Source organism: Falco rusticolus, chromosome 2 (assembly GCF_015220075.1).
Source record: "Falco rusticolus isolate bFalRus1 chromosome 2, bFalRus1.pri, whole genome shotgun sequence".
Classification (NCBI taxonomy): Eukaryota; Metazoa; Chordata; class Aves; order Falconiformes; family Falconidae; genus Falco; species Falco rusticolus.
The window spans coordinates 25,871,025-25,890,707 of record NC_051188.1 but is presented as its reverse complement, the minus strand read 5'-3'; the positions used below and the strand labels follow the sequence as shown (position 1 = coordinate 25,890,707).

Here is a 19,683-nt window from a genome sequence, read left to right as displayed (position 1 = left end):
TTAACTTCATTTAAACAGAAAAGATTTAAGTATGGACAGCTTACAGTTCACAGGGTATTTTGAAACAACCAAAGAAGAGATTAAAAGATACTAATTTTGACGGTTACACAGTTGATAATTTTTTTAAGAAAATTATTTCAAAGAGATATTAATGGCTTCTGACTTAAATCAAATCAGTGTAGTTGTTCATTGATTTTAGTGGGAATAACTGTAATTTAAGTAGTAGATGGAGAATCATGGAAGTTAACTTGTAGAGTCAGACTCTGGAAGAGTACATGGTTTGTAGATAATTTACAGGTTCAGATGATATAAGGAATTTTGTGAGTAGCTGGGAGTAAAACATTTTGCTTCTCTCTTACAATGATCTGATACAAAGTTATTAAGACTTATGTATCATTTTAATCTTAACAAATAATTATAGTCTTTTAATAAATATATTAATTATTCTAATAATAAAACTTAGGGGTTTACTTTTCTATTATTCAACTTTATAGGTGAAATTAATCAAGAAAAAAGGTTAAAGAACAGAAAAGTCTGAAAGTCACACCAACAGGATTTTCTACATTAGCTACTATAAAGTAAGATTATCCTTTACAAATTCACTGTATTTATGGGTGCATATATGTACATAGCAATTGAACACTAGCATTTCCTTTGTCTTCTACTCTTTAAACAAAAAAAAAAATGCGTTTCAAAATAAAAATGGACTGCTCCTTTTTCTTGTTATCCTCCATTCATTCCATTTATCGGTTTCCGTGGCATTAACAGTCTTAATTTTAAGACTTAAAGTATTTTTTTTTGAACTGATAGTAATAGGTACACTATTTCTATTGAGAGCTTTTAGGGCTTGCTCTTTATTACACCGAATACTTTTAAACATAAGGATCCCTAAGAATGCTTGATAGTGTGTCACTGATGTTGTGAGGATTTTCATAGTTTTGAAAAGTATAAGAACCTTAAACTCTTATAAAACCTGTCTAGGGAATGCAAGAGCTCCCTCTACTTTTCTCTTCAAAACAGAGGTTCTTACCATAGAAGAAAGAATTAGAAGAGAGATTGTTTCTGTATATTAGAACCCACTGGTCTGATTAATCTTTTTAATTTTTTTTTTAAAGGGGAAAGTATCCATTTTGGAAACCATGTTTCTTTAAATAAATAAATTAAAACATCAGTTCACTGGAGTTTTTCTGAAAGTATTGTCTCCCTGAAGAACAAAGAGGGCAGGCTGATCGTTGTTCTTTCATCAGATGACATGTACTTTGAGTGTACTTGAGTGTATCTCTGAAATTCTTTCTTCTGATGATTTGGTACACACTACACGGTACCAGGCAGAGCAATTTCTGACAGTCTTTGTTTGGCTCTTCTTCCATACTTTCAGGAAGTCTGCTTGAATTCAAAATCTTAGAAGAAAAATGCTGGTGTACACACAAGACGTACTGTCAGCTAGTAAAATCTTGAAGGCAGTAATTTTTTTCACCTTATAACATCCTTAAAAACAATCTTTGGTTACATGCTACAGTCTCGGAACAATGCCAGTGAGGAAACTAATCCTGTGCTTTAAAAGTTCAGATTATTTTGCTGTGCATACAGAGTACAATTCTTTCAGAGTAGTGTTCTGGCTTGGCCCTTCCATTTTCAGTATGCTATGGGTCTCACAAAAACAGTAATTTCTCAGAATTTTTCAGAGGGAGACCTAGGCAAGAAAGGATCTCCAAGAAGAAAGTAAATACTTTTTTAATTAATAATTCTCTGGTCTGGGAATCAAGTTGTAGTTTTTCTTCTCTTATACCTAAACTATTCATTTTCTTGTGTTAGGCTCAAATACGAAGATTGCTTATGCCAGCATTCCTGTACAGGAAGAAATTACAGTCTACTGAGGTGTTGTAAGACTACACTCTGAGAAAGGTACAGCAAGAGTAAAAACCACTTCAGTGTGATTTCATAGTAAAATATAGATATTTTGAATATTAAGACATAATAACAAGAAAGTCTAAAGCAGAATTCTAAAAGTATCTGTGAATGTGTCCAGAAGAACTAAAGAAAAAAGACGAGAGATTCTCTTAGCTAAGATTTTTAAACTAAAGCATCCACAATTGCAATACGTATTTTTTTATACGGATATGAAAGACTTCGCAATCCTTACACATCATGGCATTTTCAAAGCAAATAGGCTTGGAGGATGGACACCATTCATATAATTAAAGAAATATACCTCAAATGCCTTTCAGATCTCATACTATTATTTTATCCAGCAGCAACAAAGAGCAATGACATTGGAAAAATACATGACTACAGCACTTGAAACACACCTGGGTTGTGGTAGTTGTCTGGATCTTCCGTATCTCCTTTCCTGCTTCCTTACCATCATCAGATCTTTCTGTATCTGAAATTATACTTCCTGCATCAACACTAGGTACAGGCTTGCTTCCAGAAGACTCTGTCTCAAGAGTTGTAGCAGTCATTTCAGCATATTCTAATCCTTTAGATGATGAAGCCAACTCCCTCTCAGAAATGCTACTCATTCCATCTGAAGTTGTGTGAATCTTGAACTCCTTGTCCTCTATTATACTTGAAGTACATGTTATATCTACACTACCTGTCATATGTGCAAGCAATCCCAAATCGTCATTTACACCAAGATGCATCTGGGTTTCTTGCACATTTGGAATAGAAATGTGATTACTTGAAAGTTCAGGTAGAAGTTTCTCCTCTTGACTAGGTATTTTATCAAAGAGAAATGAGGTACTGTTAGTAGAAGGTTCATCTTTCTCATCAGCCAGAGTTATTAATGGACCATTATCTTTTTCCTCATTCTTCTTAATAATGCCCACACTTCCATGGACATTGTTTTGGAGTTTTTCAACAGCAGCACTATATACATTGTCTAGAAGAGATTCAACTTCTACAAGTGCACCATTTTCTCCAGTTACCAATGTCTCTGGTGATAAATCCATATCATCAAGTTTTACTTCAGTAGCCTCGACCTTTTCAGCTTTTATATCAACTAAAAGGTCATGAACTTCCACATGCACTCCTCCTCCTGGTCTCTCAGCACTTCCAAGCACGTCATCTGACACCTTTGTAGACATGAGCAAGTCCCTTGTATCTGTACTGACAGGGTAATCTGTTTCACTTTCTGGACTTTGACTTTGTGAAAGGTCTTCTATCTCTCGAATTTCCATTCCACCTTTTGCTCCTGTTGTCTGAGAGGACAGACCTGAGATGGTGCTCACATTCCCTTTCTTCCCCTTTTTTATGTTTTCTTCCTCTTGCCTTTGATACTCTTCATACATTTTTGCTAGATACTCCTTGTGAGCCTCATATGTGACCTTAAAAAGAAAAGTACAGATTACGTGGATGAATATATGCTACGTTAATTTGGACAAAAACTAACAAGAATCTTAACACCACATTATGTACAGTTTACAAATTGTTTGACTTCAAAGGACACAGGATAACAAAAAGTGACACCTTGACATGTATGGAGACAGCCACCAGATGGCACTAAATCACTTTACAGCTTATTTTACGAGCTTGCTAGTCCCTTTGGAGGAGTTACCAGTATTAAAAAAAAATACACGAGCCATTTCTTACCTTGGAATGAGCTATAGAAAGAGTATCCACCCACACTCTCCAGCCTCCCCATTCATACTTTATTGCATGATACAAGAGAATACGGAAAATGTTGTAAACCATCTCTGTGATCTTCTGCTCTTCAGAGTTCTTAGGGTTAATGTATCCCAGAGAAAACATCCAGTCCTGCCACACTGAACACTGAAGTAAACATCTAAAGTGAAATAATTAGGTCAAAATATATCCAGACAAAGCTTCTTTATTTTAATATTATGATGGGTAAAATGGGAGGGACATCTCTGAACATCAAACCAATGGTAGAAAGAAAAGTACTTCAGGATGGATAAAAAATTGAAGTATGTTCTAAACAGAAAAATCCAGTATTAGTTGCTGAATGAAGAAAAATTACCTCAAACCTATTACATGACCTTTTTTTTTTTATATATATTCCATTTAATATACAGTACAAAACTCTACAAAGAGTATAACAGACTGCTATTATACACAAAGCAAGGATGAGAAAATACTATTTGTAGTGACATACCTTCTGTTTTCACGGCTATTGCTAAAAAGTTTGATCATATCAGATAAGAACAAACGTCGAACTTCCATCAGCTCTGCACTTGGTGTGGAGTTTTTTAACAGTGTTGCCACCACCTTAAGAATCACTTTGAAAGAATAAATTAGTTATGTAACACATTTCAACAGCATTAAAAAAAAACCCTTGCTGACAGCAACTAATGTAAGTAGTAACTGAAACCCGTATGTAGTAGAGATACACTAATGAATTGTTCTCGCTTTCTGAATCATACTTTCAAAAAATCCCACAACCTCTAGGCAATACATTTATCATACAAACATAACATGGGTCCTTACTTGGATTCTGAATTTTCACTGTAGAATCTGGCTCTGGATGTGGTTTATGAACAACTTGAGTGCATACTTGCTCTGTCAAAATCTAAAACAGAACATTAAGTTCCTTTTACCATTTTTAATTAAATGCTACAGCATGTCATTGTTCATTTTTAATTGTTTAGAATATTTACCATGGCCCCACCCTAACTTCATACAAAACATTTTGGTAAAATATTTTTAGTTTTGAAGAATGGAAACAAGCAATTCCTCTATGCAAGGAACAAGACTTTCATGTTTGAACAGGGACTCATTAACTAACTTTTTAGTTAGCTGACTAAATACCCAATAATGGTGTTATAAACATATTTCATTCACATTCCTCATAGTGTTATACATTCACAGATCAAAAATTATTTCATTAGCATTGTACATCAAAAGATATTTTCATAAATTCCAACCATAACAAACCCCAGTAATCCTTAAAAGCGCGTTTGGTTTTCTCCAGCTAGGAAAGAGGAAGAGTCACAGACAGCATTCCGTAGGAAAAATCCTGGGGCTTCACATAATGAGCAAGACAGATCATTCTTCTGATTCATGAATTGTATCTGACAAACTAATTAATCTGTACTGAAGCAACACCACAAACTTTTTGCATTGGCATACCTGTCTCTCATTCTGTGTACGCAACTTTATTTTTAAGAACAAGCTAAAGATTTGAGGGTATTCACACAGGATTCTCAATAGGTACATTCAAGCAAATGTATTTCAAAATAGAATCATTTCACTAGTAATTCTTATATATTTTAAAGTAGAACTGTAGCTCATTCATTAATCAATAACCAAATTAATGTCAGTTGTAAGCACAGTACCTTTGATTGGGACTTTACATATCAGTATTTAAAATAGAATACAAATACGCCTTTGCTTTGTATGAGAGAACATGGAAAATATCTACATCAGTTCCTTGGCAAATCCTTTGTACTTACAGCACTTAACTCCTTTTTCTCCTCTGCTGGCTATTTTTTCAAATGTAAATGTCTGTGGAGTCCATGAGGACTTTAATTTTGTTATTTACATATTTTCTGAGAATACCAATCACAGAAGCTCTCAGAAATCTGAATGCATGGATGTCTGGACTATGAGACCCAAGCGGTCAAACCACACAGGGTAAGCTTAGATATGTATAATAAAAAAGACCTTGATATCCGAATAAATCATTGGTAAATAGATGATGTTTAGGTTTCTATAATCATAGGAAAACATTTTCTACATCACTCAGACCAAGAACCCTAAATACCAACCACTCTTTTAGTCTTCCATGTCTTTCCTGGAACCAATCCTGAGTATCCAGCCATTACACCTACTCATGATTAAAAAAAAATAAAATAATAATAATCTTCCTAGTGCATAAGATCCTCAGAAATTGCAAAAGATTCAATTCTAAGTCACCATTTTAAAAATAATTGGAGATTGGACATGATCTTTATGCATTTGCAGGCATGAGGATATGGGTTTCAACCAACTTGATGTTGACAATACTTTGCTTTAACAAAATTGCTCATCATCAAAACTGAAGTTTCTGCAAGTGCCTGATAGAACAGTTGAATGCTTCGAGGTCATATTCACTCACCTCAAGCAGTATCTGTTACATGAAAGTGGCTGTGTTCAGTTATAATTTTGGCATACTATCAACATTAGTAGTCAAAAAAGAAAAAACACTTTTCAAACTTTTGTAAACTTGAAAGAAATGGTAAGGAAAAGGAAAAAGAAAAAGGGAAAAGAAGGCATCCCTTTGCCTCCAGCACTTTTCATTGTAATGGAAACAGAGTCCTCCAAACAATTGAGGAGTAATAGCAACTGGAGGTCTGCAGTAACTTTTTGTGTGTGTGTGTGTACAGTGACAAACATCTTAAGCAGCAGGATCTCTTCCATCACCCTTTGTAATACTGTAAGTAGAAAGTTTTATACTTAAAATGTGTATCTAAAATTTTCTCAAAAGACATGAGAATCAGGATATTGTAAAACACAGAGTCACAACAATATAACTAATTAATAATTTTTTTTCAATAGAGATAACAATCTCTATGTTTAATAATTTGTACCTCATAAAGTGTATTATATGTTGTAACGGTCACTGTATTTGTGTGTAGCATCAACCTTTCTCCAAGAAGTGTGAAAAGACTGTGAGTATGCATGATTTCAACCTTTCGCCTGGAAGAGAAAATAAAAACATCAGGAAAACACCAAGCATGTTGAACATTTTAAGTAAATGCAAAAAACCTAAAGCCACTTACTTTGATGTACTAAAAAGTTCTCAAATGTTATTCTATAAATATTATCAAATAAAAACCATTTAAGATCCTTCCCAATATGAATGCAATTGTAGGAATACACAGAGGTTCTCAGAACACAATGTTATATTTGGGTTGGGTTTTTGTATAAAAGAAATGATGCATAATTGTCACCCTCCATGACGTTTACAGTGGAAAAAGACAAAGGAATCCCTTTCTATCTTACTTCAAGCTGAAAGGGTTCAAGATGTTCATAGGCTAGCTAAAATGTGATCACTGCAGAACACATTTTTTGTTGCTCTCTCAAAGACTTAGAGGACAATCCAACATCAGATATTCCAACATACACACTAACACATATGAATTTATCAGTACTGCCATTCACTTTATACAGCATTCTCTTGTGTAGCCAAAATAATTAAATCCTGGAATAACATAAGTTCCAATGCAAAAGAAATAAAATCCTGAAAAAGTTATGACATTCCAAGTGACTGAAGTGATTTTTACAGCTAGGATCAAATACTACTCAAATCTTAAAAAGCAGAGAAAGCAGCTCTCATCAGTGAACTCCATCTGTCCTAAACCACTACTCTTTCAAAACTGGATATAACATTATAAATATATAGAGGACTTCTAAACTGCATAATTAAAATTATCTACTACTGTAATGAATATGAAATAATATTCAAAATAATTAATAATCTATATTAAAGCAGCAGAAAAACATGAAATAACAAAAAGTACAGCAAAATTTCTGTAAAATTTTATGCACTCAGAAGCTAAGAAACTCCCTTTTCACGATTACTGATTATAATAACACAGGTTTAAATTACATAGATTCATTCAAAAACTTTTGAAATTCATACATTGTATTATAATTTTCAAATAACCACAAAAGAGAGTCACAACAACTTACAACAGTGTGTACTCTTCTGTGCACAGAAGAGAGTTTGTGAGTTACTTATGAGAAAAAAGAAACAGCAACCTTATAAGCTATGATGTAGCACATGGAAGTGAAAATCCATTGGAAGGTTTAAATATGCAGATAAAACGCAAAAGTAAATAACAGACTGATTTCAGTGGTGCTGTAGAAAGAATCAGAGATGGCATAGCACGAAAAAAAAAAAAAGGATTTTGCCAGCTATTAAGGTTAGACAAAGTAGTCTATCATCACATATCACAAAGGAAAATCAATTAAGTTATTCAGGCTCTCACCTAACACATTACTGGTCACTTCTAAGAATCAATTACCTCCACTCTATAGTTTATTCTGCGATGAATATATATGAACTACAGCAATGGTAATTGGTTTTGTACCTACATAAATATTGCATTGGTTCAGATTTCATAAATCACATTATAACATCTCTTTAAGCAATTCTGCTTTAGTGTATTAAAATACAATTCCTGTCTCCTATACTGTGAAACAGAAATGTAAGTGCTGTATAATTTTATGTAGTTTATAATTTCACAATGCCTTAGAATTTCCTGTTGTTGACTACAGTTTTATCAAATCATGCATATGCTCACATATGTACGTGCACAATTAGGCAAACTTCACAAACACTAGGTGTAAGATATGAAAATGGTGTGTGTGTGTGTGCATTTGTACATGCTGAAATCTACATAAAATGTGGATATTTACAGATGTTCAGAGGTCTGAAAATTTTAAAAAAAACTTTGAAAGTTACACAGACTATTCAAGTGGATTTCAATTACTTCAATTACATGAAAAATAAAGTTAATTTTGTGCTATTTACTTTCACTCAACAATGGAAACTACACCAATCTATCCATAATTACAAGTAGATGCTAAGGAAGGACTGAAAAATGAAATTTCAGATTCTCAAAAATCTCATATTTTTTTTCTGTAATGTTCCACTGACAGAGTTTGCTACTTGATTTACCAGATAAATAAGAAGTATTTTAAACAAATGTATATATTTGGACACAATGAGGCTTTTGCACAAGTTGAACGTTCATCTGGCGTATTTTACTTAATCCAACTCCTATCAATGTGAATGATTTTCAGTGCCCTTGGAGATTCTTGAGTGGACTATCAATTTGCTTTATTAATTCCCAGAATACTATTAGGCTTTCTGGATCCCCAAAGAAAAATCCCATTTGGGAGCATATTCTCAGCTAACTGTCTCTCAATTATACAGTCATACTTTATTGATCTTACTGAGAAAAGCATGTCTAGCAATACCGCACTCTGGCTGCATTCCTAGCTCTTTTCTCTTCTAAGGAGGTTTTACATGATGAAGTCTCTTGTGAAGGACATGGCTAATTTTTATACTGCACAGTCTCCCACTGGAATATCATTTTGGGTTAACCCCAGCAGGAAGCTGAATACCATATGCAGAAGGGGAAAAGTGAGCAGCAGTAGGTTACACAGCACTGCATGCTTCTTGATTCTTTCTTAACACAGAATATGGAAGATGAGACTAAGTACATCTATTTCACGAAACCAGTTATTTTACAATGTGAATATTTCTTGCCCACAGATATGTCCTTACCTCTTTTTTTTATAACCGTTTACTTAGTCTTAGTCTGTTTGCTTTTCTGAAACTTTCCCGTGTGAATAACATATTCTTCTATTTCTTTTTTCCCATCATTTCAAAGCTATTTTTAAAAGTACTGCTCTGAAACTGTTATTGCCATGACACTGAAAATTCTGGCAACGTATTTTTGATTATACTCATATGTTTCCTGTTATCCTTAGATGAACATGCAATAATCATTTATAATATGTAGTTTTGGAAAATGTTTTTCAATCGTTTAAAGACTTGAATTTCAGAATATCATATATTTGGCAGACAATCACTCTATCTTTTCAAACATCACAGTGGTAACAAGTTAACTGGAAAATTAATCTTAACCCAATATATAAAGCTATCTCTGTGTGCAAATTATTGACCAGAAAAGCTAACAATTTTATTTTAAGTAATTCCTGAAGACTGTCAAAGAATATACAGTAATAATGAAAAACAAGGGAAGAATTGTGAACTTAAATACATCACTATAAAAATTTAAAAACTACACTTACTTATGACCCAAGTGTTTAAGAAAATATCCAAGGACCTTCAAAGCTTGCACCCATATACTCTCACTTTTGGAAGCCAACAACTTATAAATTACTCTAAAAAAGAAAAATAAATTCAACAAGTTTTTCAGTTTATAACTAAATACCACATATAGCAATTGTATTTCACTGAACTATGATATTTCTTAATAAATAAAACTACAGAAATAGTAAGCTACACAAAATGGAATGGTATACTAAAAGCACCAAGCACAGCATAAAAACTTGATTGTGAATTCTTTAGGTAAGATAAATGATGTCTTTTGGTTCAGTTCAATGTTTTTTAACAGAAAGCAACCTTGGAGCAATCAAAGACAGTCTGAGCAGATGTAGCTTAAGACGAAGGAAGCAGACTGGAGCACATAAGGTCACATCCTCGAGTTTCCTGGAGTACCTCAATGCTACTGAAAAACTTTTCATTTTGAAAAACCCTACTCAGTATCCTTTCTACACAGGACAGGGTACCTGCATTTCACCACAGGATGTTTATACTGAAGTCTCATATGTTAAAAGTAAAATATGGCAGTATGTTACACAAAACCCCATATACACATGCCTATGAAGCTGTATCCTCATTGCAACAAATCTGAAGTAAAAAAACCCCAACACCATCTTTTTTTTAAATCTTGGATAAAAAAAGGCCTCAACTTTTAACTAATTTACTTTATTCCTTATTTAATTAATATGATTGGCTTAAGCACAAACTCTACAGTCTTTCACAAAAGTAATCACCCTTGATTTGAAGGCACCAAGAGACAGAAAACATTGCTCTTTCCTGGACTGTTCTTCAACAAATTTTGAAATTTATATTTTAGTTTCCCATTTGAATCAGCTGAGCTTCAGCTTTTAGCCATTCTTTTTAGTCTTTCTTCACTAAGGAGCACTTCAGCAGACAATATCTCTCTTTTTTGAAAAGAATGATGCTATTACTAAACAACATCTGAGGCTTTTGTCCTCTGATAACCTAAGCAGATGAACCCCTAATTCTATGTTAAGACATTTTTTTTGAATACTTAAATGTTGCAGTACTGTGCATTCTATCCACTTTTTTGACACAGACTTTTAAACACACAGACTGCATCATCAAGCAGTTTTAACACTGGTACCACAAATGTTACATAAAGATGTCTTAAATCCTCTCGATCAGTCTGACCCTTATTTGAAAGGTGTCAATAATAGAATTTGGTCTGAATACAGACAATTATAAACAGAAAACAAAGTCCTAACCCTGAGTACAACGAGTCTTTCCTTAAACTAGCATTGTCATTCAGTTTTAAGTACAAGTATTTCTGTGAAGATCTTAGTATTTTGGCAGAAATCAGGTAGGTTATTTTCGCCCTATTTTGCAAGCCCCTTGTATTTTCCCAAGTATTTTCAGAACATCACAAAATAAAATTCTATATTAAATATTAAATTATTAACATGAAAATTATTCATGTCTGAAAAAAAAAATTAGGCATAAGAAAACAACAACACTGCTTTCCTGGCAATTAACAGTTATTAGTTTTACTGTCAGCTTAACATATCAATTCCACAGATAGATTTTTTGCTCTTTTCAGAGAGAATCTGAGAGGTTAGCACATGGTTTCTCTTGTTTTCCTCTTCTTCCCTCCAGATTACATTAAACATCTGAAAATGGACTATTCAAAATTATTCTGAGATAGATACTTGGCTTTTTGATACATCTTGTTAACTACATATTCTATTTGAGATTGAGAAGTAAGTACAACAGTACATTTACCTTCAAATATCATAATAATAATCCTAAGTGGAAATTTTTTTCCTCCAAGCTATCAAACCCACTCTGTTTTTGAAAAAACAAACAAACAAACAAATAGCCTAAATTAATAAAATTGTAGTTTGAAAGATCAGCAACTGTGATATTTATGTGAAAAAGAAGCAATCTGGAGAGTGATGATACTGGAACTACTTTTAAGATATTTTCTCACTTCACTTCTTACCGTATCCCATTTCTCTGATCAAAGGCAGGTATCATGGATGCTGGATGTTCGGACATTAGTGCCACTAGCAGCTGCAGCACATCATGAATATTTTCATCCTGTATGACAAGCATCAATGTTATTCTACAAACTAACCTCAACAGCAGGCTTCCGATAGAGCTGGTATAGTTAGTTACAGTAAAAGACAGGTAATTACAAAAATGTACCTCATGCATTGTTAATAAGTAATTTAATATGCTTTGCAGTTCATCTTCTTTCACTCCTCGATCCTAAAACAAACAAACAAACAAAATAGGAGGGGCATTATTCAGAGAAAATACATTCTTACACATTCTTTAAGTTTGACTTAAGAAAAACTTGGACCAAGTCAAATAATCCTACATTTTTTTCTACTTAAACTGAAAAGACAAAATTCTCTCTTTCTTTTCATTGTTTTGCCTTACCACATTGCCAATTCAAAACAGTATGAAGTCAGAAACCAGAAGAAATAAGCCAGGCCAGAAAATACCAGTTTTCAGTCTGGTCTCAAATGGCAGATTATACCTCAAAGACTAGTGTTCAGCTGTAACAGAATGAGTCCTAGACCATTTCAACCAATGGTAGAACAACAACCAAAAAAAAAAAAAAAAAAAGGGATAAAGCAATAACTAACTTAACTGCCATTACCTTTTTCATTTAACCAATCAAGCAACTATCTGTTATCACAAAATAAAAGAAAAAAAAAACCCAAACAAAATACCTGAAAGTTTCTGTATTGTTATATACTGTTTTTGCAAGTACCGTTAATAAAATATATATGGCATACTTTGGTGAGGTTAATAAGAAATATTGTACGGATTTACAACCTCCATGGTGATTAGAAGTATGTGCATGAACACTAAACCTAACCAGAAACAGATACAATACCTGACAAGTACTACATATTTATAATATGAAAGGTCCTATTTCATGTATATAACAGATCTCATTGTTTTACATCTGAAATATACTGTTTTACCTTCAATATAAGTTGTTTCAAAAACAGAAGCATAAATGCCCTTAGTGATATGATTTCTTTCTGTGAGGGTCGAGGACCATCTGGAAAAAGCAAAATAAACCACTTTTAAATATAAACTAATTCCTTTAATGACTGTCGCTTCTTAAGGAAATCACAGTTCTTACAACATATTAAGTATTCTATTCATTATATAAAAGTTCACATTTGCAAATCATATAATTTATAACCTTTCAGAATCACAATTTACAACACCAATATACGTAAGTGATGTTTCATTTGGAAAAAAAAAAAGAAATCCACATATATGTTGTGGGTTTTTTTCAAACACAGACACAGGAAGATAAAAGGTAGTAATCAGGTCTAGACTCACACAACTAAATTAAAGTATATTTTCTGTAGGTGTCTTCATATGACCCAGGAGTTTAAAATCCCAATAAAAGCAACTACTCGCTTTATTGACTAGATCTACTCAACTGACCCAATGTCAGTGCCCAATTCAGTATAAAAAATATTAGTTCTATTGACTACGCTGAGTTGAATTCCACTGAAAACAAAGGGAGTTTAAACACTTACTACAGGCTACACTGTGGATATGTAAACTTAAAAGGGTCAGAATACAAAGTTGAATCTCACCTAAAATATGGGATAACAACTTGGAATAACCAAGCTACTATGTTAAATACCATCTGAATGAAAACCAACAGAGAAAGGATTAATGAATATTAGCAGTGGCCATTAATCTGTAGCAGAAATTGAAGCTATTTAACCAAATAAAACTACCACCTGAAGAAAATATTAAACTAGCAAAAAAAAAAAATAAAATCTGTATTCTATAATACTTTAAACAATTGTGCTTAAGGAAGTACATTAGGAAACCAGAAGTATCTAAAAAATTGAATAAGAAACAGAAACAGAGCCTGAACAACCATATTCACTTGAAACTTGCTCTATTGTACTTTTCATTCTCCCCTCGCAATAGTTAAGGATGAACTGGAAATTCCTTTGTTGAGTTTCTACTTTTCAAACAATGTGTGTCATAGCTAATCTTAAATATCGCACAGTGAAAATAAGTGCAGCTGTATTTATCTTTTCATCAACCATTTCATCTTATGCTTATACACACATATCAAAGCTTAGTAAGAATCTCTCAGCATTATTACCAATCCAGATAATGCAGCTTCGTAATGAAGGTTTTTTAATAGTCTCCAGTGCCACTCTTCGAAGTGAAGCCACTGCTGTAAACACATTAATTCAAGTTTGCAACAAGGAAAAACCTGAAGGTAAGTTACATTTGTTTGACTAGCAGGAACAAAACCAGTCATTACTCTCTCAAATTTTCTTCCCTGTTTAGAAGTGCAGAGAGAAGAACTGCATACTTTTTAGAAAGGAGCAAATAAATTTAAACCTCTCCCTGCTACTACGTGTAAAAGCAGTAAAGAATATTGTTGTAAAAAATCTGTCACATAGACTTTAAAAGTAGAAGAATAGTTTTATACCCATTCATTCTAACGGCACCATGAAACTTCTATTTCCCGTTGTAAAAATAGAAGTTGAATTTTTTGGTACTAGATGTGACTACATTAAGTATTGCATGTGTTTTTATGGCAATGGCGTGCTTCTAGCTAGCAGCTATTTCTTTTTCCCTAATGCAGATTCAGCTCCTTTAACTGTATCGCAGAAATCTGTTTCTTTGCATATCTTCTTCCCTCCTACTCCTTATGGGGATTCAGTATCAGGCAATATCTGAAAACCAGGTCCAAAAACTGAGGCATTTTGTCTTTTCTGGAAGACTAATTATAGAAACACAAAACAGAACACTAAAGCAATAGGGAGCTCTGCAAAGTGTTTCTGTAACAGAAATTTTAAGGAGGGATTAAAAAGAAGATATTCCAAAATGACTGGGAACCTGTTCAAAGATACTCAAGTTTCATACTTCTTATTCACATACCCACTAGTTCCTCTGGAATTATGTGAGAACCCTGGAAAGGGTTCTTCAACACATAGAAGATACTAAAGCAGTTGTTTGCAGGTTATATGCCAAGTAGACAAAACAATGTTTTTTCCTTTGGTCTTCCAGTACGATTTATTCCTTGTATTTTGGTTGTGCCTTGAAGCTTGATGGCATTAGAATCAGAAAAAGGGGACAGCTTCTACCCAAAAGACTTTATCAGTTCAAAAAATTAAAAGCGGACTGGAAGAGAAAAATAAGAGAGGCTGGAGAAACTGGAGGCTGTGTAACAGTAGACAGGTACAAAGAAAGGAAGAAAGAACTGCAGCAATAATAATGCAACAGTCATCTGATACAGACTGAATGGAATTAATTAATCTGGGAAGTTGTAAAGCTACATAAAATGTTTTGCCACTATAACTGTTATGTCACACACTTTTTGGCTTCATTACTATTTGAAGATTTATTTAAAAAATGCCTTATTGACCAATGGTATAATTTATGCTCTAATTAAAGAATATACATTATACACATATATACTGAGGTAGAGAGAGACAAGTAGATCTGGTTTTTAATTCAAACACTGGAAAGTATTTTAATTTTAATTAAATTTTTAAATGTCCATTAATCTTTGTGCCCATCACTGGATATACACAATTCGGTATCACCGTTACTCAGAAACTGATAAACAGCACTGCTAAAGAGTAAAACCAAACTCAAATCAACAACAAAGGTAATCCTTTTAAGATCTGGTACAGGAACCATAAGTCCCTAATACAAAATTCTTGTTAATTGGCAAAGAGAAAGGATGTCTTCTTTATCCCACACTAGGATGAGTCACCAAATTATTTCTTGGTTTTAGATTTTTTTGTGTATGTATTTATTGCAGATAGCACATGATTTACATCACATTTTTTTAATATACACTCATAATGGGAGTTAGCCAGCTTTATCCAGACAAAAATAATTTGAAAAAATGTATCCAATTCAGCCTTGCAGCACAGACCAATTATAGGGGCATAAACCAGAATTAATTAAGAGCAAATAGGTAAACATATTCATACAGTAGAGTACAATCAGTACTGGTGTAAAAAAGCTGATTGGGAGCTTTGAATAATAAAAATAATGATTCCTAATCCTGCCTTTGGAAATAAAATAATGTGTTAGCAGTTCAACAAGCAACCAAATGCTACATTCTTTCATCTGGCTTTATTATATGTGAAGAGCATGATTTTTCAACTACTTAAATTAATAAAACATGATACAGCTAGCAGAATCCGATCTCCACACATGCATAAATAACATTGCATGTTATGTGGATCACAGAAAGACCGACTTTTTCTTACCATTGCAAAGCAAATGAGAACTGAGTTCCACTCTAACCCAGCCCCTGGAATAACTCTGTGCAACTTCTATCCACAAAAAGAAAAAAAGTACTTACTTTCTCCTTGTAATAAATTTCATAATTGACTCTATTCTAGCTTATGTTAAAAAATATTGGACATTAAAAATGGTCTTGAAAACTCTATTTAACACGAGTTAACTTGTCATTAACAACTATGTGTTCTTTAGGAGGAGCCAAGACACTGCTCATAAAGGTCCCTTCAGATTAAGAGTTGGGAAACATGCAGGAAACACTAGAAGAGAAAAAGACATGCTTGGCCAACAGCTCAAAAATGAACTACACTACTCAGTAGCCTGGAATTAAAATGCATATTTCTCTCATACAAAAATGAAGTTGCAAGTATTTCATAGGGATGCCCCACAACAGGGTCCAAAATTACAATTTAGCACAAAACATTTCTGAGAGTTCTTAACACTGAGTATCCTAAGTTGTTCTGTTGGTTTTTTTTAAGCAAAAAACCTTCACAATAGCTTATTTTTTTGTTATTGCCTTCATTCTATGCTTTCTCATTAGTGCTCTACTGTCAGTCCATCATTATTGTCAGAGAATGCCATGCAGTTGGTAAGTAATTCAAATGAAGATTTTTCAAGGCATAAATATCATGGTGGGCTCTAATGAGTTTTCTCTCTTCAATTTGCAGAAATTGTACATCAAATTAATTCAGCAACATGGGGAACTTTTTTAAAAAATGCATAAACATATTTTTTCTTTAATAAGGTGAATAAATATATTAATCTAACTGTTAGTAGACATCCAAAGATGAAAATAAAAGTGTGTTTAAATTTTTCTCTGTTGCTTTGATATTAAAAATGTGTGTTTTGCTCCTTCTGAGAGACAATCACACCTTGGCTTTCCTTTAAATATCAGTCTAGTATATATTTTGAAAAGATGAAACATCAGAGAAGAACAAAGACTGGTAACATAATGTTAAGACATCTCTTGCAGCCTGAAGTATTATCACTGAAATGCACCATCTACCACAGCAAGATAGAGTTACATCTCTCCCAACTTATCCTCTTATTCATTCCCTAAATCTACAAAAGGAAATAATAACAGAAAGAAGTAATATAATTTTAAATAATTTTTACTCAATTGCCTGCTTTGCTCTGTCTTTAGATGCTTCAACTGTTGGGCAACGGTATGATATTCTCCTGCCTTTACAATTATTCTATATGATTTAACAAAATGTTAAAGGCACGCATATGACAAATCAAGCGAACAGCTATAAACATAGTTCAAGTGTAAAATGTAAAAGATAATAAAGTTTAGAGGTTCTTTCCTGTGGAAATTGGTTTGACTTTGTCTTCTCTTCCTGACATAAGACTTATTTCATTATTTTATTTAAGTAATATTACTTTTAATACGGTCTTAAGAAAACACAAGCCACTTCTGTCCTGCCACCTATTTATAACTGGTAATTATAAACAAACACAAATACAACACAAAAAAAGAAAGTAAAACTCATAATTTTAAACAGAAACCTTGCCTCCATTATGTGGATCTGCATCTAAAACGTAAAACCTACTAAGAATAATTACCAAGCAAGCCTATAAATACACATTTTGAAAAAGCGTTTATAATACTGCAGAAGAAAACAAAACCATATGAATTTAGTATTCTGAATCCAGTAAGAAATACCAGTTTGAAACAGGAAATCAATAATGAAAGAGAAGACACAAACCCAAATTTGAAAGAAATATTTGAGCCTTTTAATTAATTAAAAAACATTTACACCTCCTATTTCATAAGCTGAATACCAGTAGAAGCCATTGGGAAGCTTTCATTTCTTAACAAAACAGCATTAGCCAAATGGAAGCTCAAACATTGAGCCACTTTGGCTTCAAACAAAGTATACTAAACTGTCAGTACAGAAAACTCACCCACTTTGTGCTTTATTAAAGCAGGGTAAGGCAATAAAACCTTGAGGCAGAGTAACTGTCTGCAAGTAATAGTAAATCAAACTAACATCAAAAAGTGTTTCAATATCTCTGCATAAAAAATGATATGCCTGGAAGACAAAAAAGCATCACACTACTAAAATGTCTGCATGAGTAAGCTTACTTTCTAATAAGACAGCATATTATTTGAAGGCACTATAACACATCCAGTCAAATTTTGGATATTGGAAAGGTTTCCATTACAGTGGTCTTCAGATCTGAAAAGTTTCATGTCAAGTTAGCTTAGAGTTTCAGTTGCCTCTGATAAGGGAATATCCTATGACATTTTCTCACGTTATGACATTTTTCTGTCTCTTACAGTAAAATTACTGTTCCTAGACAATGGGTCCTGTTCTTTCATTTTGAAATATCATATGCTACTTTAAAGGCAGTAACTCTACTATTCACATAGTTGTATTTTTACAGGGTAAGCGTCTCACATTTACAAACTTCTTTTTACACATTATTCTACATTTTAACAAATAATAAACTTGCTGGCTACATGTGGCATTAGTGGCTCTATGCAGGCTAATAAAAATCAACACAAAATGAAAATCCTAGAACAGTTAACTTTTTTTAAATATTATATGAGTTGCTGAAAACAGAGGTGGAAAGAAAAAAGCACTAAGTGTATTAACTACAGCTACTTGTATTCTAAAATTGTAAGCCTGAATCAGCCAGACTTGCACATCACATTGGCAGATTGCACTAAATGTTAAAAGAGAAAGCATCTGGTGAAGAGAAGTAATGTAATATCCAGGTGATTAAACATTTTGAACAGCTTTCAGGAATTTTATCAATTCAAAGTAATTAATGTGAATTTGATAAAAAAAAAAACCCTAATATGAAATGAATATAAAATTAAATTTAGCAACCCATCACCTCAGCAATTATTATATTTCCACAGCCATCTGTCTGCAAATAACCACCGTTATTACAACTGTATCAGTCAGAAGCTGAAGCTACCTGTGAAATGATAGCCAAAAAATTCCTAGTGCTGATTTGTGTGGAGAAAACTCCCTAGCTGTGCTGAATTTGCATGTCCATTGCTATGTCAATGATTTTCTTCCATGGTAAGCTGACATTCTTCAACTCAACCCAAGGAAAGCCATTTTTACAGACAGGAAAGAGAATACTTTCTTGTATCAATTATATGGGGCTTTCTGCAGTCCAAGCAAGAGGAAGGAAGAGGATAAAGAACAAGGAAGAAAGTTGAGATTTACCTTTACAGAAGTATATCTATAAATCTAACTAAAGAAAAAATAGGAGAAAATTCAGGTAGCGTGAATAATATGTATTTTGAAAATGCGCATGGCCTCACAGCTTATCAAATGCCTTCCTAACTACTGTATGAAAGCCTTAGGAATTGTGATTTTTGTGTCATAGTGCTACACAAAACAACCAGTAATTTGCACTATCTGACTACCTTTCAGGGACCTACCTGGTTGCCCTCCCAAGAAAAACAGAATATTGTCTGGAACTGACACAAATGAGAAGACAATGTACTATATTCTTAAAATAGGTAAGGATGTAAGAAAAGGTAGGGAAGTAATACAGCCATACCTTTGCTAATTTAGAGTTAACTGATTCACTTCTTATTCCTAATTTTGTGTCCCTGTGTACCCCATGCC

General features: G+C 33.2%; 1 protein-coding gene across 6 annotated transcripts in view; it reads right to left on the bottom strand.

Moving 5' to 3' along the window:
• Positions 1 to 19,683, bottom strand: part of NBEA (neurobeachin) — a 509,705-nt gene that overhangs the window by 336,234 nt on the left and 153,788 nt on the right. For all 6 annotated transcript variants that reach the window (XM_037377448.1, XM_037377449.1, XM_037377452.1 and 3 more), the window contains exons 14-22: positions 12,763 to 12,842; positions 11,972 to 12,034; positions 11,766 to 11,863; positions 9,769 to 9,861; positions 6,531 to 6,639; positions 4,450 to 4,531; positions 4,118 to 4,241; positions 3,595 to 3,787; positions 2,310 to 3,329 (exon numbers count right to left, since the gene is read on the bottom strand). In XM_037377448.1, the coding sequence (XP_037233345.1) occupies positions 2,310 to 3,329; positions 3,595 to 3,787; positions 4,118 to 4,241; positions 4,450 to 4,531; positions 6,531 to 6,639; positions 9,769 to 9,861; positions 11,766 to 11,863; positions 11,972 to 12,034; positions 12,763 to 12,842 (1,862 nt within the window). The remainder of the gene's footprint in view (positions 1 to 2,309; positions 3,330 to 3,594; positions 3,788 to 4,117; positions 4,242 to 4,449; positions 4,532 to 6,530; positions 6,640 to 9,768; positions 9,862 to 11,765; positions 11,864 to 11,971; positions 12,035 to 12,762; positions 12,843 to 19,683) is intronic.